The sequence below is a fragment of the Pleurodeles waltl genome, chromosome 12 (genome assembly GCF_031143425.1).
Source record: "Pleurodeles waltl isolate 20211129_DDA chromosome 12, aPleWal1.hap1.20221129, whole genome shotgun sequence".
NCBI classification, from domain to species: Eukaryota; Metazoa; Chordata; class Amphibia; order Caudata; family Salamandridae; genus Pleurodeles; species Pleurodeles waltl.
The window spans coordinates 558,199,084-558,222,157 of NC_090451.1; the positions used below are offsets into that span (position 1 = coordinate 558,199,084).

The 23,074-nt window shown below is 48.4% G+C and overlaps 1 protein-coding gene across 3 annotated transcripts in view; it reads right to left on the reverse strand.

The window, feature by feature from the left end:
- Positions 1-23,074, reverse strand: part of WDR59 (WD repeat domain 59) — an 813,082-nt gene that overhangs the window by 546,845 nt on the left and 243,163 nt on the right. For all 3 annotated transcript variants that reach the window (XR_011199955.1, XM_069217643.1, XM_069217642.1), the window contains exon 11: positions 21,956-22,035. Coding sequence is in view for 2 of the 3 variants with exons in the window: in XM_069217643.1 (XP_069073744.1) it covers positions 21,956-22,035 (80 nt within the window). In the remaining variant the exon portion in view is untranslated. The remainder of the gene's footprint in view (positions 1-21,955; positions 22,036-23,074) is intronic.

Here is a 23,074-nt window from a genome sequence, read left to right on the forward strand (position 1 = left end):
CTCCTCCATGTTGAGTCGTGCCCCATGTAGAGTCCTGCCATCCAGTGAAATAATCACTGCAGCTGTGTGGCCAAAAAGTAGGCCAAAAGAAGGAAGCTCCAAACTCACCCCTCACTACTGGGAGCTGCAGTGTTTTAAGGGCTACCTCTGGCGGTGTTATGCACCCCAGATTAAGGAGCACAGAAGCATATCCAATTCCCTGAAGAAGGGGCGGGGGAATAAGTGGAAGATTTGTAAAGTGATATAATAATCTGGGTAGTATGATAATTTTTATGAGAGAGATTTTGCAGATGGGGACGAGTGAGAGAGATTGGCAAAAGGTCATCTGCTTGCGGATACCAGTGAGGGCTTTGTAAATATTCCCCTCCAGTTTGAAGCAGTTATATAGGCCCCTATTAAAGGCTGACTGTAAGGAAATGCCTCCTTGGCATGGTTACCTCCTGACTTTTTGTCTTTGCTGATGCGAAGATATGATTTGAAAGTGTGCTGGGACCCTGCTAACCAGGCCCCAGCACCAGTGTTCTTTCCCTAAACTGTACCTTTGTCTTCACAACTGGCACAACCCTGGCACCGAGGTAAGTCCCTTGTAACTCGTACCCCTGGTACCAAGGGCCCTGATTCCAGGGAAGGTCTCTAAGGACTGCAGCATGTCTTATGCCACTATGGGGACCCCTCACTCAGCACAGACACACTGCTTGCCAGCTTGTGTGCGCTGGTGGGGAGAAAATGACTAAGTCGACATGGCACTCCCCTCAGAGTGCCATGCTAACCTCACACTGCCTGTGGCATAGGTAAGTCACCCCTGTAGCAGGCCTTACAGTCCTAAGGCATGAGCACTATGCCCCAATAGTGTCTAAACAAAACCTTAGACATTGTAAGTGCAGGGTAGCCATAAGAGTATATGGCCTGGGAGTCTGTCAAACACGAACTCCACAGCACCATAATGGCTACACTGAAAACTGGGAAGTTTAGTATCAAACTTCTCAGCACAATAAATGCACACTGATGCCAGTGTGCACTTTATTGTAAAATACACCCAGAGGGCATCTTAGAGATGCCCCCTGAAAACATACCCGACTACCAGTGTGAGCTGACTAGTTTCTGCCAGCCTGCCACACACCAGACATGTTGCTGGCCACATGGGGAGAGTGTCTTTGTCACTCTGTGGCCAGGAACAAAGCCTGTACTGGGTGGAGGTGCTTCTCACCTCCCCCTGCAGGAACTGTAACACCTGGCGGTGAGCCTCAAAGACTCACCCACTTTGTTACAGCACCACAGGGTATCCCAGCTAGTGGAGATGCCCGCCCCTCCGGCCACCTCCCCCACTTTTGGCGGCAAGGCTGGAGGAGATAATGAGAAGAACAAGGAGGAGTCACCGCCAGTCAGGACAGCCCCTAAGGTGTCTTCTTAATTTAGAAATCCTCCATCTTGTAGAAGTATGTTTCCCCCAATAGGATTAGGGATGTGCCCCCCTCCCCACAGGGAGGAGGCACAAAGAGGGTGTAGCCACCCTCAAGGACAGTAGCCATTGGCTACTGCCCTCCCAGACCTAAACACACCCCTAAATTGAGTATTTAGGGGTTCCCAGAACCGAGGAAGATAGTTTTTTGCAACCTAAAGAAGAAGGAGGACTGCTGACCTGAAGCCCTGCAGTGAAGACGGAGACGACAACTGATTTGCCTTCAGCCCCACCGGCCTGTCTCCCTACTTCGACGAAAACTGCAACAGCGACACATCCAACAGGGACCAGCGACCTCTGAAGCCTCAGAGGACTGCCCTGCACCCAAAGGACCAAGAAGCTCCAGTGAACAGCGGCTCTGTTCAACCATCTGCAACCTTCTGCAACAAAGAAGCAACTTTAAAGACTCCACGTTTCCTGCCGGAAGCGTGAAACTTTCCACTCTGCACCCGATGCCCCCGGCTCGACCTGCAGAAAACAAACACCTCAGGGAGGACTCCCAGGCAACTGCGAGCCCGGGTAGGTGGTGGCTACCCAGAGGAGCCCCCCCCGTGCCTGCCTGCATCGTTGAAGAGACCCCCGGGTCTCCCCATTGATTCCAATGCAAAACCCGACGCCTATTTGCTCTCTGCACCCGGTCGCCTCTGTGCCGCTGAGGGTGTACTTTCTGTGCCTGCTTGTTTACTACCCCCCCCCCTCCTCCCGGGTCCCTACTAAAAAAAACCTGGTCTGCCCTCCGAGGACGCAGGTACTTACCTGCTGGCAGTCTGGAACCGGGGCACCCCTGTTTCCATTGAAGCCTATGTGTTTTGGGCACCTCTTTTACCTCTGCACCTGACCGGCCCTGAGCTGCTGGTGCAGTAACTTTGGGGTTGCCTTGAACCCCCAACGGTGGGCTTTACCTCCCTTTGAACTTAACAAATACTTACCTCCCCCAGGAACTGTTGATTGTTGCACTGTGTCCACTTTTAAAATAGCTTATTGCCATTTTTGTCAAAACTGTACATGTTATTGTGATTATTCAAAGTTCCTAGAATACCTGAGTGAAATACCTTTCATTTGAAGTATTACTTGTAAATCTTGAACCTGTGGCTCTTAAAATAAACTAAGAAAATATATTTTTCTATATAAAAACCTATTGGCCTGAAATTTGTCTTTGAGTGTGTGTTCCTCATTTATTGCCTGTGTGTGCACAACAAATGCTTAACACTACCCTCTGATAAGCCTACTGCTCGACCACACTACCACAAAATAGCATTAGAATTATCTCTTTTTGCCACTATCTTACCTCTAAGGGGAACCCCTGGACTCTGTGCACACTATTTCTTACTTTGAAATAGTATATACAGAGCCAACTTCCTACATTGGTGGATCAGCGGTGGGGTACAAGACTTTGCATTTGCTGGACTACTCAGCCAATACCTGATCACATGACTAAAATGGCAAAAATTGTCATTAGAAACTGATTTTTGAAATTTGAGCTATTTTTCTAATTTTTTTAAAGTCCTGCAAGGGCCTTGTGTTAGTCCCTGTTAGCATTTCTTTTAGAGTTTAAAAGTTTTTGTAAAAGTTTGGATTAAGTTCTAGAGATAGTTTTAGATTCTTAAAAAGTATCCCAACTTTTAAAGAAATAATGTCTACTGCAGAAGAGATAGTGATGGAACTCAACCTCACACCTTACCTGAATCCTAGGATGTCAGAGCTAAGGACTCTCTGCAAAATCAAAAAGATAAAAACTGGATCAAACCCTACCAAAGTACAGCTCCAGGAGATTTTGGCAGAGTTTGCTAGAGACAACCCCTCTGAAGATACCCTTACAGAGGGGGAAGCTAGTGATGGGGGGAACATTTCCCACTTCCACTCCTAGTTAGGGAGACCAGGGTTCCTCCAACCCTGACTCCACAAGTGATAGTCAGAGATGCTGCTTCTCCCACAGGGGAGTCCAGCAACTCAATGAAGATGACCTCCTGTTAGCCAGGATGACCAAACGATTGGCTTTGGAGAGACAGCTCCTAGCCATACAAAGGGAAAGACAGGAGATGGGCTTAGCTCCCATCAGTGGTGGCAGCAACTTAAATAGGGTCAGAGATACTCCTAACATGCTAAAAATCCCCAAAGGGATTGTAACAAAATATGAAGATGGTGATGACATCACCAAATGGTTCACGGCTTTTGAGAGGGCTTGTGCAACCAGAAAAGTTAACAAATCTCACTGGGGTGCTCTCCTTTGGGAAATGCTCACTGGAAAGTATAGGGATAGACTCCCCACACTCTCTGGAAAAGATGCAGAATCCTATGACCTCATGAAAGCTACCCTGATTGAGGGCTTTGGATTCTCAACTGAGGAGTACAGGATTAGGTTCAGGGGGGCTCAAAAATCCTCAAGCCAGACCTGGGTTGATTTTGTTGACTTCTCAGTCAAAACACAGGATGGTTGGATTAATGGTAGTGGTGTAAATGATTATGATGGGCTGTACAATCTGTTTATGAAATAACACCTTTTAAGCAATTGTTTCAATGATAAACTGCATCAGCATCTGGTAGACCTAGGTCCAATTTCTCCCCAAGAATTGGGAAAGAAGGCACACCACTGGGTCAAGACTAGGGTGACCAAGACTTCCACAGGGGGTAACCAAATGAAAGGGGTCACAAAGACTCCCCAGGGGAAGAGTGTTGAGACATCCAAGGGTAAAAGTAAAGAGTCTTCTACAGGGCCCCAAAAACCTGCTCAGGAGCGAGGCTCCAAAGCCTCTTCACAATCCAATTTTGGGTACAAGGGTAAAAACTTTGATCCCAAAAAGGCCTGGTGTCGTAGCTGTAATCATCAGGGACACCAAACTGGAGACAAGGCCTATCCCAAAAAAGGTTCCTCTTCTACTACTACTCCAGTTAGCACTGGAATAGCAAGTCTCCAGGTGGGATCAACTGTGTGCCCAGAGCAAATCAGGGTTCACACTGAAGCTACATTAGTTTCTGAGGGTAGGGTGGACTTGGCCACACTAGCTGCCTTGACCCCCAATATATGCAAAAATACAGGCAGCATCTCTTAATTAATGGGACTAGTGTAGAAGCCCTCAGGGATACAGGTGCCAGTGTCACAATGGTGACAGACAAACTGGTTTCCCCAGGACAATACCTGACTGGACAAACTTATCCAGTCACCAACGCTGACAATCAGACTAAAGTACATCCCATGGCTCTGGTAACTTTAGAATGGGGAGGGGTGACTGGCCTGAAACAGGTGGTAGTCTCCTCTGCTATCCCAGTAGACTGTTGGCTTGGAAATTACCTGGAGTCCTCTGCATGGGGAACTCAAAACCCATGCAGCCATGCTGGGTATCCCTGAACTGGTATGTGTCAAGACAAGGGCACAGTACAAGGCTCAGGGTGAAAAAGAGGTGTTGGAGCCTGGAAGAATGGCCCAACCCTCCAGGAGACAATGAAAGAAGACTGGGGAACCAGCTTCAACACAGCAAAAGATAAAGAACCTCTCTTCCCAGGAGGAAGTTCTGCCATCTGAGGGAACTGAGCCCATGGAGTTGGAACCTTATCAGGTTGAACTCTTAGGCCCAGGGGGACCCACAAGGGAACAGCTGTGTAAGGGGCAAGAAAGCTGTCCCTCTCTTGAAGGCCTTAGCTAGCAAGCTGCTGAGGAAACAAAAGGAAAAGTCAGTGGAACGCACAGGGTCTATTGGGAAGATGGACTCCTTTACACTGAGGCAAGAGATCCCAAGCCTGGTACCACTAGGAGAGTGGTAGTGCCTCAGGAGTTCAGGGAGTTAATTCTGACCTTAGCCCATGACATTCCACTTGCTGGGCATTTGGGACAAACCAAGACTTGGGAGAGGTTAGTCAACCATTTCTATTGGCCCTACATGTCCCAGAAAGTAAAGGAGTTTTGTGCCTCCTGTGCCACCTGTCAAGCCAGTGGTAAGACAGGTGGCCACCCAAAGGCCACCCAAAGGCCACCCTAATTCCACTTCCAGTGGTGGGGGTCCCCTTTGAAAGAGTGGGAATGGACATAGTGGGTCCACCTGAACCTCCCACAGCCTCAGGGAATCAGTAAATCCTAGTAGTAGTGGATCAAGCTAATAGGTACCCTGAAGCAATTCCCCTCAGGTCCACTACTGCCCCTGCAGTAGCCAAAGCACTCATTGGCATCTTTACCAGAGTGGGATGTCCTAAGGAGGTCGTTTCTGACAGAGGTACCGACTTCATGTCAGCATACCTTAAACACATGTGGAATGTGTGGGGTGACTTACAAGTTCATCACACCATACCATCCACAAACCAATGGTCTTGCGGAAAGATTTAACAAGACATTGAAGGGCATGATCATGGGGCTCCCTGAAAAGCTCAAAAGGATATGGGATGTCCTCTTGCCATGTCTGCTTTTTGCCTACAGAGAGGTGCCTCAGAAGGGAGTAGGGTTTTCCCCCTTTGAGCTTCTGTTTGGCCGTCCTGTAAGGGGACCACTAGCTCTTGTGAAAGAAGGCTGGGAGAGACCTCTTCATGAGCCTAAGCAAGATCTAGTGGACTATGTACTAGGCCTATGTTCCAGGATGGCAGAGTACATGGAAAAGACTAGTAAAAACCTCGACGCCAGACAACTACTCCAGTAGATGTGGTATGACCAAAAGGCTGCTATGGTTGAGTTTCAGCCAGGGCAGAAAGTCTGAGTTCTGGAGCCTGTGGCTCCCAGGGCACTTCAGGACAGATGGAGTGGCCCTTACCCAGTGCTAGAGAGAAAGAGTCAGGACACCTACCTGGTAGACCTAGGCACTAGCAGGACCCCCAAAAGGGTGATCCATGTGAACCGCCTCAAACTCTTTTATGACAGGGCAGATGTAAACATGCTAATGGTTACAGATGAGGACCAGGAAGCTAAGAGTGAACCTCTCCCTGATCTGATCTCTCCACTGACCCTAGAAATGGCTCAGTAGAGGAGCGATCTATTCAGACACCCTCTCTAGCCAACAGCAAGCTGACTGTAGTAAAGTCTTACAACAGTTTGCTGAGATCTTTTCCCTAACCCCTGGTCAGACACACCTGTGTACCCCTGGATGTGGACACAGGAGACAGCATGCCTGTCAAAAACAAACATTTTAGACAGTCTGACCAAGTTAAGGAACGCTTCAAAGTGGAAGTCCACAAGATTCTGGAACTGGGAGTCATTGAGCATTCGGACAGTCCCTGGGCTAGCCCAGTGGTCTTAGTCCCCAAACCTAACACCAGATATGGCAAGAGAGAGATGAGGTTTTGTGTGGGATACAGAGGACTTAGTTCTGTCACCAAGACAGATGCCCATCCCATTCCAAGGGCAGATGAGTCAATTGATAAATTGGGTCCTGCCAAATACCTGAGTACCTTTGACTTGACAGCAGGGTTCTGGCAAATACAAATGGCACCAGGAGCAAAAGAAAAGACAGCATTCTCTACACCTGATGGGCACTATCAGTTTACTGTGATGCCCTTAGGGCTTAAAGAATGCCCCTGCCACCTTCCAAAGGTTGGTGAATCAAGTCCTTGCTGGCCTGGAGGCCTTTAGTGCAGCTTATTTTGATGATATTGCTGTCTTTAGCTCCAGCTAGCAGGATCACCTGAAGAAGGTTTTGCAGGCCCTGCAAGCAGCAGGCCTCTCTATCAAGGCATCCAAATTTCAGATAGGGCAGGGTACTGTGGTTAACTTGGGACACCTTGTAGGTGGAGGCCAAGTTCAGCCACTCCAACCCAAGATCCAGACTATTCTGGACTGGGTAGCACCAAAAACCCAGACTCAAGTCAGGGCATTCCTTGGCTTGACTGGTTACTATAGGAGGTTTGTGAAGGGATATGGATCCATAGTGACACCCCTCACAGAACATACCTCTAAGAAAATGCCCAAGAAGGTAAACTGGACTGTAGAATGCCAACAGGCCGTTGACACCCTGAAACAAGCTATGTGCACAGCACCAGTTCTCAAAGCTCCAGATTACTCCAAGCAGTTCATTGTGCAGACTGATGCCTCTGAACATGGGATAGGGGCAGTTCTGTCCCAAACAAATGATGATGGCCTTGACCAGCCTGTTGCTTTCATTAGCAGGAGGTTACTCCCCAGGGAGCAGCGTTGGATTGCCATAGAGAGGGAGGCCTTTGCTGTGGTCTGGTCCCTGAAGAAGCTGAGACCATACCTGTTTGGTACTCACTTTGTAGTTCAGTCTGACCACAGACCTCTCAGATGGCTAATGCAAATGAAAGGTGAAAATCATAAACTGTTGAGGTGGTCCATCTCCCTACAGGGAATGGACTTTGTAGTGGAACACAGACCTGGGACTGCCCATGCCAATGCAGATGGCCTTTCCAGGTTCTTCCACTTAGAAAATGAAGACTCTTTTGGGAAAGGTTAGTCTCATCCTCTTTCGTTTGAGGGGGTTGTGTAAGGAAATGCCTCCTTGGCATGGTTACCCCCTGACTTTTTGGCTTTGCTGATGCTAAGTTATTATTTGAAAGTGTGCTGGGACCCTGCTAATCAGGCCCCAGCACCAGTGTTATTTCCCTAAACTGTACCCTTCTCTCTACAATTGGCACAACCCTGGCACCCAGGTAAGTCCCGTGTAACTGGTACCCCTGGTACCAAAGGCCCTGATGCCAGGGAAGGTCTCTAAGGGCTGCAGCATGTCTTATGACACCCTAGGGACCCCTCACTCAGCACATACACACTGCTTGCCAGCTTGTGTGTGCTGGTGGGGAGAAAATGACTAAGTCGACATGGCACTCCCCTCAGAGTGCCATGCTAACCTCACACTGCCTGTGGCATAGGTAAGTCACCCCTGTAGCAGGCCTTACAGCCCTAAGGCAAGGTGCACTATACCACAGGTGAGGGCATATGTGCATGAGCACTATGCCCCAATAGTGTCTAAACAAAACCTTAGACATTGTAAGTGCAGGGTAGCCATAAGAGTATTTGGTCTGGGAGTCTGTCAAACACGAACTCCACAGCACCATAATAGCTACACTGAAAACTGGGAAGTTTAGTATCAAATGTCTCAGCACAATAAATGCACACTGATGCCAGTGTGCACTTTATTGTAAAATACACCCAGAGGGCATCTTAGAGATGCCCCCTAAAAACATACCCGACTACCAGTGTGGGCTGACTAGTTTCTGCCAGCCTGCCACACATCAGACATGTTGCTGGCCACATGGGGAGAGTGCCTTTGTCACTCTGTGGCCAAGAACAAAGCCTGTACTGTGTGGAGTTGCTTCTCACCTCCCCCTGCAGGAACTTTAACACCTGGAGGTGAGCCTCAAAGGCTCACCCCCTTTGTTACAGCACCAAAGGGCATCCCAGCTAGTGGAGATGCCCGCCCCTCCGGCCACTGCCCCCACTTTGGGGCGGCAAGGCTGGAGGAGATAATGAGAAAATCAAGGAGAAGTCACCCCCCAGTCAGGACAGCCCCTAAGGTGTCCTGAGCTGAGGTGACTCTTACTTTTAGAAATCCTCCATCTTGTAGAAGGAGGGTTCACCCAATAGGATTAGGGATGTGCTCCCCCTCCCCCACAGGGAGGAGGCACAAAGAGGGTGTAGCCACCCTCAAGGACAGTAGCCATTGGCTACTGCCCTTTCAGACCTAAACACACGACTAAATTGAGTATTTAGGGGCTCCCAGAACCGAGGAAGATAGATTCCTGCAACCTAAAGAAGAAGAAGGACTGCTGACCTGAAGCCCTGCTGTGAAGACGGAGACGACAACTGATTTGGCCCCAGCCCGACCGGCCTGTCTCCCTACTTCGACGAAAACTGCAACAGCGACACATCCAACAGGGACCAGCGACCTCTGAAGCCTCAGAGGACTGTCCTGCACCCAAAGGACCAAGAAGCTCCTGTGAACAGCGGCTCTGTTCAACCATCTGCAACCTTCTGCAACAAAGAAGCAACTTTAAAGACTCCACGTTTCCCACCAGAAGCGTGAGACTTTCCACTCTGCACCCGACGCCCCCGGCTTGACCTGCAGAAAACAAACACCTCAGGGAGGACTCCCCGGCGACTGCGAGCCCGTGAGTATCCCGAGACGACCCCCCTGAGTCCCCACAGCGATGCCTGCAGAGGAAATCCAGAGGCTCCCCCTGACCGCGACTGCCTATAACAAGGGACCCGAAGCCTGGAACCAACACTGCACCCGCAGCCCCCAGGACCCGAAGGAACCGGACTCCAGTGCAGGAGCGACCCCCAGGCGACCCTCTGCCTAGCCCAGGTGGTGACCACCCCGAGGAGCCACCCCTGTGCCTGCCTGCATCGTTGAAGAGACCCCCGGGTCTCCCCATTGATTCCAATACAAAACCAGACGCCTGTTTGCACTCTGCACCAGGCCGCCCGTGTGCCGCTGAGGGTGTACTCTCTGTGCCTGCTTGTGTCCCCCCCGGTGCCCTACAAAACCCCCCTGGTCTGCCCTCCGAGGACGCGGGTACTTACCTGCTGGCAGACTGGAACCGGGGCACCCCTGTTTCCATTGAAGCTTATGTGTTTTGGGCACCTCTTTGACCTCTGCACCTGACCGTCCCTGAGCTGCTGGTGTGGTAACTTTGGGGTTGCCTTGAACCCCCAACGGTGGGCTACCTTGGACCCAACTTTGAACCCTGTAAGTGCTTTACTTACCTGTGAACTGAACAAATGCACTGTGTCCACTTTTAAAATAGCTTATTGCCATTTTTGTCAAAACTGTACATGTTATTGCGATTATTCAAAGTTCCTAGAATACCTGAGGGATATACCTTTCATTTGAAGAATTACTTGTGAATCCTGAACCTGTGGTTCTTAAAATAAACTAAGAAAATATATTTTTCTATATAAAAATCTATTGGCCTGGAGTAAGTCTTTGAGTGTGTGTTCCTCATTTATTGCCTGTGTGTGTACAACAAATGCTTAACACTATCCTCTGATAAGCCTACTGCTCGACCACACTACCACAAAATAGAGCATTAGAATTATCTCTTTTTGACACGATCTTACCTCTAAGGGGAACCCTTGGACTCTGTGCATACTATTCCTTACTTTGAAATAGTATATACAGAGCCAACTTCCTACACTGACCATATCACATAATTTTAAGGGATTCTGCCTGGGTCTCTTGCCACACAAAAAATTAAAACAAGATGCCAGCCAAGTTTGTAGATTTGGCTCTACTAATAGCGAAATGACAGTCCTCTGCTTCCTGGTCAGTGGATTAGGGAATAGAAACAATGAGCTTAAGCAAAGGTTAGAGTACTGCCTCATCTGCAAAGCAGAAGTAGGCTGGGCCTAATGATAACGAAATGGGACAAGCTCCTGGGCAAAATGACCAAGAATGATGATAGACTGATGTCAAGGGGACCCTTCTGTGGAAAGTGTCACAGATGTAAACGCAGGTGGAAATATTTGAACACATGGGAATTATAGTGTGTCAGTATTCAGTAAAGGGCACCACATAATACCCTGGAGTGCTACCTTGTAAGATCCAGAAGGAAACATAATACTACCCCTTGTAATGTTAAATGAATAATCAATGATTGGAGATAACTGACTAATGTAAACATCAAAAAAGTAATGCTATATTCATCTTGTGTTAATAATTGGAAGGGATTTCAAACATATGTTTACAAATGATTGTTGCACATCATAAACTAAGTAAATAATTCAATTCACGCTATATAATAATCTTCTTTGTACATTTTTTGCTAAAATAATAAAAAATATTTTTTTTAAACTATCAAAGAGTACTCCCAGGTTGTGCGCATCATCAATGGATACTGGAGAAAGAAACAACATTTAAACAAGATAAAGGAAATGATGTGTGATTTATAGAGGCTCGAAACAAGATTAATTTTATACCTTGGTTGAGCTACAGTTAGTTTTACTGGTTCCAAAGATGAAACTGCGAAAGACAGTGGGACAAATAGTGGAGTTGCCAGATTTAACTTTAAGCCTGAGGATTATCTTTGTGAGAATGTGTCATGTAAAAACCTATCACAGCAGCAAAGGGGGCCATGTAATGGGGGTGTGGCCAAGCCGGCGATAATGGCGGACGCGAGCTGAGCGAGCTCCATGTCCTGCCCGGCTGATCCAACGGCATAAGGGGGCTTGGAGGCTGGTGCGCCCAGTCGGCTGGAGCGCTGGATTGCTGCGGAGCCCCAGATCGTGGCGATCCTGGACGCCGGCTCCCGGGGGCGGCGCGGAGCGGTGCCGGACAGGGCCCACGAGGATCCGCAGCCTGCGGGGCTCAGGTGAGTGGAGGACACAGACTCATAGCGGGGAGCGGATGAAGCGCCGGAGGGGCTTGGCTGCCGGGGCCTGCTGGAAAAAGGCACCTGGGAGGCTATTGCTCCTTTGGGGGTGAAGCGGAGCCTGGGGAGCTTAGAGGCACGTGGCGGTTGGGGCCGGACTCCCGGACAGGGCACTACGGTGCTGGAGGGGAGTGCCGGACGCTGGATTGCGCTGTCTGCCCCGGACTGGGAAGTCTACCTGATGCATCTGGGGCCTGGAGTTGGCGATCTGCGGCCCGGATGCGGGCAGAAGGAGGAAGGCTTCAGGACGGTTGTTGGTTGGGCTGCTCGTACTCCTGCGCGGCGCCGTTCTGGGGGCGCAAGCAAGCGGGCCTGGCCTTTCGGTGAGCTGGTGAGGGGCTGGTCCAAAGGAAACCTGAAGTGATTTAAAGGCGGACTTGCTGCCGGTTTTCGGAGCTGATGGCGGGGAATCGGTCCCCACCGGCTTACAATGCTGAGAGATCACGCCACCGAATTGCCTGACTGAGAGGGGCCTTGGGCTGACTTGGAGGGCCCGGTCTGGCGCACGACTGCCTCAATTGTTGCACTGCCCTCCTGGACCTCCTGCTCTGGTTGGGTGCCCCGGTGGACTCTTGCCTAACAACACTGGTGGCGTGTCGGCCGGTGAGTGGAGTGGCGCCAGTTGGAGTCCACATAGACTTTGGTCATGGCGGGGACGGGCCGCCTTCGCTCTGGCACTGGAGCTGGGAGGTCACAGGACGCCGCAGCGCAGGACAGCCAAAAGCTGGATGCTGTGCTGGCTGCGGTGGAGCGCATCGGCGACTCACTGGAGCTGGCTCGCACATCTCTGGAAGCCAAGATCAACAAGATGGCCAGTGACCTTGTCCTGCTACACGCTGACCACCGCAGCCTGGCCGACAAGACAGGTATGATAGAGGCACAAGTGGCTGAGCTGACTCCGGCGACATCTCGCTTGGAGGCCAAAATTGGGGATGCACTGACACGTATAGGAGAATTGGAGCACCGTGTTGAAGATGCGGAAGGCCGTACCAGGCGAAATAACATACGGGTGGTTGGATTACCGGAAGGTGTGGAGGGCCGGGATGCGGTGGCCTACTGTGAGAGCTGGCCTAGGGGGCTAGTGCCAGATGGTACACTGATCCCATTTTTTTCGGTGGAGCGGGCTCATCGAATCCCCACACGACCAAGACCTCCAGGTAGCGGCCCTTGTCCCTTTATAATTCGCTTGCTCCACTACGCGGACCAAGATATTATTCTCAAAACTGTGAGATCCTCCCCGCCGCCTCGGGTGGACGATGCGCAAATAATGCTGTTTCCGGACTATACTTTGGCGGTGCAAAGAGATCGGGCCTTGAAGCGTAGACTTCGGGTGCTGCACCTGGAGTACTCTCTCATATTCCCAACCAAGCTCTGCATCATAGCTGAGAACAAATCTCACTTCTTTACCACGCCAGAAGCGCGTGGGTATGGCTGGAGTCGATGGGCCGCGTTTCGGGCCGCGAGATGGAGAGGAACCCGCCTGTGTCGAAGAGCAGGTGCAACTGGGTGAGGCGTGGCCGTAGAGGGGGCTGTGTGATCGCTGAGGCTGTGACACACGCTCCTGACCTGGAACAGCTCATACAGGAGCGGCACGGGCACTGCAGTCGGCGGCGGCGGCGGCTACCAGTGCTTCTCCGCCGGAATCGGTGACCCCTGGCAAAGAGGACGATCTTTTCTAGGCCCTGCAGGGGCCTATTTGAATGGCCCAGAAATGATGTAACTTTTTGCTTGATGTAAATGGGGCGCCTGGTCTACAGAGATGACATGCTACTCAATATGTGCCGACTGAGGGCGCGACTGCCAGGCATGAGATACTTTGTGGGTAGACTGTGCAGCTTTCACTGGTATTGTAATTGTCTCAGACCACTGTTTAAAAGTGCAGCTCGCCGCTGGCTCCCCCCACTCTGTTATCCACTCTAGCCGGGATGACTGGCTTAGTGCGCGCTTACTTTTTTGTGTGATCTGGCCTACCCCACTCGCCTACTATCGGAGAATTAGCATGTGTGATTATTTTGTTGAATGTAAAAATAGTTGGGTTTGGGCGGGAACCGGTTGTTCAGATGCTCTGATGGTATTGGTTTTGTTCTGGTTATGTTGGAGGCTATACACGAGATGGCTGACCGAGTGCTGGGAACCCGCCATTGTGCGCGCAGTATTAGGCTTAAGGGCGGGAAGGGCAGAATACAGGCACATTGAGCTGATGCCGCCATGAATCCATATATTGCGATCACTTGGAATGTGCGCGGCATACACAGGCCTAGGCGCAGGTACTCCATATATTCATATCTTAAAAAGCACTCAGTCCCCCTCGCCTTTTTGCAGGAGACCCATTTGGTGCTCTGAGAGCTCCCTCGCTTGCAGCGGCGCTAGATGGGGCAATTATATGCAACAGGCCACTCCACTTATGCTAGGGGAGCCCTGATCTGGATTAAACTGGGTGTCCCCTTTGTAGCAGAGGACCGCACATAGATGCGCAAGGGAGATTCGCCCTGGTCCGTGGGCGGCTTGCGTGTCGGGCCATAGTGCTAGGCTCTATATACGCCCAAAATGTAGATCAGACTTCCTTCCGGCACACTCTGTCCCATCAATTATCGGGTTGGAGCAAATACCCCTGGTTACTGGGAGGGGACTTCAACAGTGTGTAAGATACTGACTTAGATCGTTCCTTCCCCCCCACTGCCTACATCACCTACTGTGGCAGCTGCGCGTGGGCTGGTCACTTGAACCCAACACTGGCACCTGATAGATATATGGCGGCAGCGGAATGCTGCAGACAGAGTTTACTCGTACTATTCTGTTCTGCACTCCCTGCATGTGCGACTCAATAGAATACTCTGCACGCAAAATTTGACCTCTGCGGTTGTGGACGCAGACTATCTGGGATGCACGCACTCAGACCATAACCTACAGTGCGTTTGGGCTAGGATGTGTCCCCTTCAGCTGTCCCTACCTGGAAACTCAGACCTGAGCTCCTGGTGGATATGGGATGCCTCTAAGGTCTTCATCCGTGGTCACTGTATGGGGACCCAGTGGAATTTGCGCCGCTCGATCGAGCATGATCTCGCTGCGCCCCGAGAGAGAGGCTGCTCGAAACCACGCAGTGGAGGCTTTGTTATCCTGGGCCCGCGATGAACGCTTATCCCTACTTGAACGGCTCCGTCGCTTGAATTACGCTGCTCACTCGGCGAGAACGCACGCATCAGCAGACAAGTCGGGTAGACTTCTGGCCTGGTTGATTAGAGGCGATCGCGACCACGGCCCAATTATGGAGGTTCGCTCAGAGTCTGGTCATCTGCTACATACACCTGGGGAAATACACTCTGCGTTCACGCAGCATTACAAGACACTGTACGCCTCAGCTGTGGCTTCCTCTGAACGGTCCTACGTCGAGTTTCTCTCTGGGGTGGAACTCCCATGTCTGACAGCTGCCCAGAGGAGTGCGCTGGAGGAGCCTCTTGACCTTGCTGAGATACAGGCCAGTATACGTGAGCTGGCATCTGGCAAGACGGCGGGTCCGGATGGTCTGCCGGCTGACTTTTACAAGGCATTTACTTCAATCCTTGCACCCAAGCTGCTCCGTGTCTATGAGGAGGTGGTACAGAGGGGATATTTGACGCATCACAGAGGGAGGCGATGCTTGTGTCCCTTCCCAAGCCTGGCAAAGATCCGGCAGAGTTGGGCTCATGCCGACCGTTGGCAAGGCTCAACACGGATTATAAAATACTGGCCAAAACCCTGGCAATGCGACTAGTGCCTATAATGCCGGGCCTGGTGCACCAGGATCAAAATGGGTTTGTACCGGCGAGAGATACGTCACACAACATCAGGCGGCTGTTCCGTGTCATGCACTACGCGAGACGGGACTGGCCACGGGCAGGATGTCTTGTCCTGGACCTGGAGAAGGCCTTTGATTCCTTAGAATGGCCTTACCTTTTCAGGGTCTTACAACGGTTTGGCATTGGGCCCCTCTTCATTCGTATGGTTAAGCTGCTCTACACTAATCCTCAGGTCCAGGTCAAGATGAGGGGCATTATATCAGAGTCAGTCAATGTATGCAGAGGTACAAGGCAAGGTTGCCCTCTTTCCCCATTGCTGTTTTCTCTTGCCATGGAGCCATTGGCGGCGGTTCTGCGTGACAGGGGTTCTGGTTGGGGTATTGCCCTGGGAGATGGCCTGCACATGGCATCGCTGTATGCTGATGACCTTTTGTTGTATTTTAGGGATATTTTGTGAATCCCCTCGGAGGTTGGGACCCTGCTGCAACAGTTTGCCTTGTTATCTGGCCTCAAGGTTAATTGGTCTAAATCACACCTCTTGCCTTTTGACCCCGCGCTTTCGAACCCAGAGCTTTGTCTCTCCGGGAGTACTGTTCCTTGGCAATCCCACACATTCAGATACTTAGGCATCAGTATTTACCACCGTGAGGGAGACCTAATTGATGGGAACCTTAAGAGAATGGTATTCTCTATCAAATCCCAGATGGCTTTCTGGCAGACGCTGCAGCTGTCGGTGGCAGGAAGGATAGCGCTGCTAAAAATGATAGTCTTATCACGCCTATTATATTACTTTTCTAACCTCCAGCAGTATATCACCCCCAGTTTCTTCAGGAGCCTGGAGCCTACGCTGAGGGAATTTATTTGGAATGGGGGATGCTGCAGAGTTGCGCTGAGAAAATTGTATTTGCCACTGGAGAGGGGCGGCCCGTCGGTCCCTAATCTGGAGCACTACTACTTGGCCTCTCAAATCCAGTGGGTGTCCAAATGGCTGGCGGGCCTTCACCTCACAGACACGGCGACCACAGAGGGCCCTTGGTCCCTCATGCAAGTGTCGCATTTATTTCACCCACTCACACGTGTGGCGTTGCCGGGACAGATATTCCTTAAGGTGGCTTATAGCTGTTATCGTAGGTCCCTGCGCCTTACCGGGGGGATAGTCCCATTTGCCCCAGCCATGGCGTTACTGGGTACTCCCCGTGGCCCCAGGGTTACATCAGGTCCCGAGCTGCGTGCGTGGCATGCGGCACAGCTGTATATGCTGGGCGACCTCTATGATGATGGTAAGCTGATCTTGTTCAACGTACTGGTTCAGGGATTCGGGCCGACCTGCAGGACAGTTTCTGTTATATAATTCACTGTTGAGGTCTTTAGCATCTAAGTGGGGCGACTTGTCAACTGCTCCTCCCACGCATCTGTTGGTACAGTACATACAGGTGATGGGGCAAGGATGACACCTGATTAGATGGTTCACTGACGCATTGCGCATTCACATAACCCTAGAGTGCGATACACTGCGTGTGGCCTGGGACGGGAATGCGACCACCTCATTCACAGATGCACAATGGAACTCTGCTCTCTCCAGCCACGTAATGTACCCCGTAACTCCAGATTTCGCTTGATCCAATTCTATATCATTCATAGGGCATACCTCACTCCAGCCCGAGTGAACAGATATTTTGCTCGTCGCGATGCAGCTTGCCCCCGTTGTTCCTACATTGATGCACACATGATTCACATGATATGGTCCTGTCCATCTTTGCACCGCTTCTGGAGGGCGGTGGTAGGATGCTTATCGGAGTGCTCGTCGCGCTCGGTTCCGTTCACCTGGGAGGTTTGTGTGCTGGGCCTCTTTCCCAGGGGCATGCGGCATAGAGCTGCTGCGAGATTTCTGGATCTAGGCTTGATAACGGCTAAGCGGCTGATAACCCGCAGGTGGAAGTCTGCCGACCCACTGGCCGAGCAGGCCTGGAAATATTAATTTGAGGTTTGGGCAAGTGCGGAGGGAGTGGAGTTAAGAAGGGAGGATGCGCTAGGGCTACGCAAGTATCCGTTATCAGACAGCTGGGAAGCGATGATGGCAAGCTTATGAGATTCGGGACAGGGCTCGGATGTGGAGGGATTAGTCTAACAGTCGAGGTGGGTGCGCACCTGCTCCAGATGCTGGAGTGCGAGGAGGAGGGTGCCGGAGCTTGGGTAGCCGGTTCAGCCTCGGTTTTGGGGGTGTGGCTGGGTTCTATCTAGGTAGCAGGTGTCTGTGGTTTGCATGTGTTCGCGTCCTATATTGGTACGAATGGATAGAACAGAGAGGTTCCCGCACACATGGCGACACGCTTTAATAAAAGTCTGCTGACTGCAGGAATAGTACTCCAAAGTTTGTTCATGTTCTTCTTGTTATCTGTGGTTTGCTTAAGATAAACATCTGCAAGCATAATTCTGTACGAATACATTGATCTTCGTGTGCGGATTAATGGGACACTGGGGTATTTATCGTCCTTCAAGTTATCCATGGGTTTCCAGACTCTATTCCAGTGTATAGACTTTTTCTTTTGAATTCATATGCCAATTAATCCTGATCTATGTAAGTTCTGGCAGAGTGTAGTTGAGTACTCCTATTGGAGGTCTAGCTGTCAACTGTTTCGATGCCTACTTTCTCTTGATGTGCTTATACAATCGACTAGTACCTGCACAAATTTGTTACCCTAGTGTTGATGTAAGTCAAAATGTTACAGTATGCTGAAAATAATAAACAGATTTTTTGGGGGAAAAAAAAAAAGCAAAGGGGGCCATGTAAAATGATGAACAGTATTATTGACAACACAGAGGCCTTGGGGAATGGTTCAGCTGATGGTACCTTACTGGAGAGGTATAGGCCCAGCTTGACTTACGGGCAGCAGCTTTGCAAGAATCTGATAAACCATGCTAATACAGTTCCTCTGATGTAAGGCTATGTAGAAAATTGTTTATGCTGTTGAAGGTGACTTGAAGATTCAGTAAAATCAGTGCACAGTGTGGGACTTGATTGTTTCCCTGAAAGAGTTTGAAACCAAACTGAAAGTCACTCAGGAGGCTGCTTGCCTCTAGCTGGGAAGACAGTTGTTTGAGAGGCCGTCAAATTTAGGGTAAGAATGGATTTTGGATCCTAAGTAGGAAAAGTGTCCTCTGTGTATTCCCTAGCGGTGTATGATAAGCCCTTTTGAATTTCAAGGGGTAATGCATGAATTGTGCTACATATCACTACAGTTTGTAGTGAAGTGTGTATTATCATGTGTGTTCGCACAGTTTTAAGTGGTTTTTTTTTTTATAATGAAGGGCTGGATAGGTGTAAACTTCTGTGTGATAGATCCCTACAGGTGCTTTGAAACATTAACCTTGACTAAGGTAGGACCTTATGCATGCAGTTCCCTGCACAATGGGTTGTAGGGTATATTTAGAGAGTTATGTTGGTAGGGATCCTTGGCCCTGATGAATGCCCGAGATCTGTAGTGGCTTGTAGAAATGGGCAGAAACATTTTGACTTGTATAGGTGACACAAAACATAATTACCGTAATTTCATCTCCTGTTGATTTTAACAATATCCATTTCCCTACCAATAAAGGCAAAATGCCAGGGGTAATGCACAAGGTATTTTTATGACTGGATTCTGGTCTTTTTATCTAGTAATCACTTATCAAGAACTCCCTTCTGCTCAGAAGAGACAGGTATTCGAGTCTACCCTGGTGCCAGTGTTCCTACCAGGGTGAGGAGTAGAAGCCAAGGATGAAGCATGACACTATTAGGTGTGTGAGGCTTCTACTTCCATAAACAGAAATGACCCCATTTTGGCCACTTGAGAACAGGAATTAACCTCAATAGTGGTAATCCTTGATGAGGGAATCAAAAAGGAGGTTTCCCCAATTGGAGCAGTCATATTTTTTACGTTATACATTGATAAAAGGGGCGTTCCCCCTGCACTTTCATGTCCCCTTTCTCTCATATTTGGTGAACAATCAAAAAGGATGCTCATATCCCCCCTAAATATACTGTCAGGATCAGAGAAGTCATCTCTGCCTATTCATGTCGGCCTATTTTTTGCTCTGGTAAGCACTTCACAACTTTTTCTCAGCTTTTCAAATTCTAATTACTGGCAGGCAAAAGTGGGAGAGCAAATGCATATTTAGCATCTTAGGAACTTCAGACAGGGAAAAAGTAACTTTATAAAAGTTACTTTTCTTTAATAGTTACTATAAAGGTGACTTCACCAATTGAAATGAATTGATAACTATTTTAAAAAGTTGTTTAATTATTTTTCTAGCTGGGTATATTACCGAGATACAGTATTAAGGTGTTTAACTGAACTATGGTTTTCTATATGTGATAGCTAGGCCTCTCACAGGGTAGCTTTTGGGTGATAGTAACTGTAAGGACACATTAACATTACATGTCTACATGTCCTACATTTAAACACCAAACCCCTTGCCTTGTGGTCAACAAGGTCTATGCAGGGGTTACTTATTAATATTTAAAAGGGCGCTTGACCTGTCAAAATGGGGCGTATGATGACAGTTTGAATTGCAATGTGAAACTGCCACAGTGATGCTACAATGGTAGGCTTGAAGACATGTTTAACACTGTAATGGATGGTGCAGTAGGTGTTGCAGTGCACTAGTGACATTTACCTGGCAGGCATTGGGTATATTTTGCACTACATACCACGGACTTACATATAAATTAAACATAACAATTAGGACTATGTCAATTAAACCATGTTTAAAGGGGGGAATCAGCACTTTACCATGGGTTGCAGGGCTAAATTTCACAGATGTCTGACACCAGCAAAAAATATTGGGGCCAGCACAATCCAGTGCAAGAAGGTGTTTTAAGCTCCCACCCTATCTGATTTCCACCATCTCCCCTGAATTATGAATCAAAATAAGTTACTTACTACATGAAGGATTTACCTTTCCAATATCAGGCTGTATCTTAAGCATGGTATCAGACCGAAACTACAGTGTTTCTACCATTAAACATGGTAAAGTCAAATAATAGGGACAATTACTTAATCACTAAGGTGAATAAATTCTAAAACAACAGCAGGAACACAACCTAGCAGTGCCCATAGGCCAATCTTAAACATTATGCAAGTTTCTTAGCTTAACACATAATATCCACTACACAGGCCAAGCATTCCTCCTTCATTTCAAAACATATTCTCCTACTGAAAGAACTTGATTACCCTAGAGCAAGCAATCTCAACTTTCAGAGGACAATCTTTTCATCAGTAACAATAACAGTAGTGTTCCACTTGTAGCAGTCATAATGAGAAGCCTTGAAGCTAAAAGCAAGGTATGAGTTCACCAAGAACAACTTTATCCCAGCTTATACCTCTCACTCAATGGAAGGTTCATGGAGAACAGCACTGACCAAAGGTAAACCACACTCAAGTCTGGGATTCAAAATCTCCAAAGCAAACTCTGAAGTTGTGTGCGAGCCACGACGGAAATCTGTCTCATGTCTGTACACTGACAGAAACAAGTTTCAGAAGAGGTCCTCAGTTTGTTTTCTATTTACCTATCCTCAGAAAAACAAATATTTCTCCTGCTGTAGTATGGCCCACAGGCATGTGATCTATGCTTTACTTATGAAAGTTTATTTTGAAAGGGAATTTTAAATGCAAAACGACTCAATCACTACCCGCTGTAGCCTTCTTTTGCACCAACAAGTTTTTTGTGGAAAGGCATGCAAAAGGCATGTCATATCAGTGGAGTAATGAAACTTGAGCCCCCCCCCCCTGTAAAGTACATTGAGGGCCCCCTCGCCCCACCACCTAACACCTCCCAGACCCAGTCAGTTTACTGGGCTGAGGGTGACCCTGTAGGTTGGGCACTCCCCCAAACCCCCTCAATGCGGGAGCCGCAGAGGCTAATGTTATGCCACTGTGTCATATTGTCATTAGATCAGAACCTCTTATTTCATTTAGTACTAGATTCTCAAAAGCAGTAGACCTCTCCCTTCAATTGTTTCAGCAATAAGTTGTTAATCAAGAGTGTTCCATACACCTTACATTATATCCAGCACTAGTGCTAATAACAAAAGTATTACTGAAATTGCAATAATGGTATAATTTTAAACCACAACCTTACACTTGTTTGTTCACCAAACTCTGCACGGCCTCATTGTCACTACAATGAATTCCACAGTCAAAATAGTTGTGTTTCTCTGTTGCTACAGCTGTCTACGACAGCGTTATTGCAATTTGGGTCTGTTTAAGCCTTTCAGTTGATCAGTTTAGGTATCACTGATTTCAGCATGTTCTACCATGGCTGTTTTGTGAACCACTAAACATGAGTGCCTGACTTTGTTGAACACCACTATTGTTTTACTTGCAACATGTGTGGTATGTACAGCCCCTGATAACAGAATATTCCCAAAGGATTAACATACCCTTTGCAACTGGGGATCCACACGCCAAATTCGCAATGTCTGATCTCGGGACCATGTAACAAGTTGACAGTCTTTGGACCCTATAAAAACATAACAAAACAGTCATCAATAATTAGCAATTGATCATTTTAAATCTTAAAGATCACCAAGTTATTGTGAGCTACATTTTTTTCTTAAAAATGAAAATCACATCCATGCTACGGTCTTGCAATTTTCCCATCATATGCCAACAAACGTTCAATCACACCACAGAAAATGGAAGATGCATGCAACTTTATAGAAACTTTATAATTCCTGTTGTTTTCAACTTCATAAACACTTGATTTTTCCTCAGTTTTAGTTATGGGTGGATGGCTTGAGCTGGAAAACAAATAACCCATTCAGCTCCAGTTGAGCTTATGTCCATCACAGTAGAATTAGTGGACCACAGTGTAAAGACAGGATTAAATGGTAACATGAAAAAGCCTTTTCATGGAGCAAAAAAGTTTCGGCACACACAATTTCACCCAAAGATTTGCAGGACCTGGGATGAGGTTTATGTTTTCTCAGATGTTACTACAAATACCAGTGTCACACTGTAAAAGTTCACTAGACAATAAAACTCCCAGTAACCTTGGAGAAACTTCATCATATGTACTTTAACATTTAACCATCTCTCCAAAACCCAGAGACTATGCACAACCTCAGTGGATGGACTCTTTCTTAGTTGTTGGTGAGCAGTTAATTACTATTCTTTGTGATCTATATAGAAACGTTTGGGCCGCTAGTTGCTCTATTTAATGTTTCAGGCTGATTTCTACAGACTGTTTGAATGCTGAGCAATGGTATGAGCTCTGAGTTCAGGATAAGTTCTCCTGAGGTCCATTAGGCAGAACCACTCTGGGGAAGTTGTGCTGATAGCATGGAGCTGCAGGCTCTGTGAGCACCAGCTGGTTAACTGTCAAGCTGGGGTGAACTGACTGCTTAGCTCACATTTGGTACAAACCCAAATCTTACCCTGTCCAGCAGGGTTGCAAGAGAGACCATGGGCAGATGTGGAGTCCAATCTCCAGGTCAGTGATATAACCTCTCTAACCTGGCACGACAGACTATTTCACTGTTACACAATAAGAAGAGTGG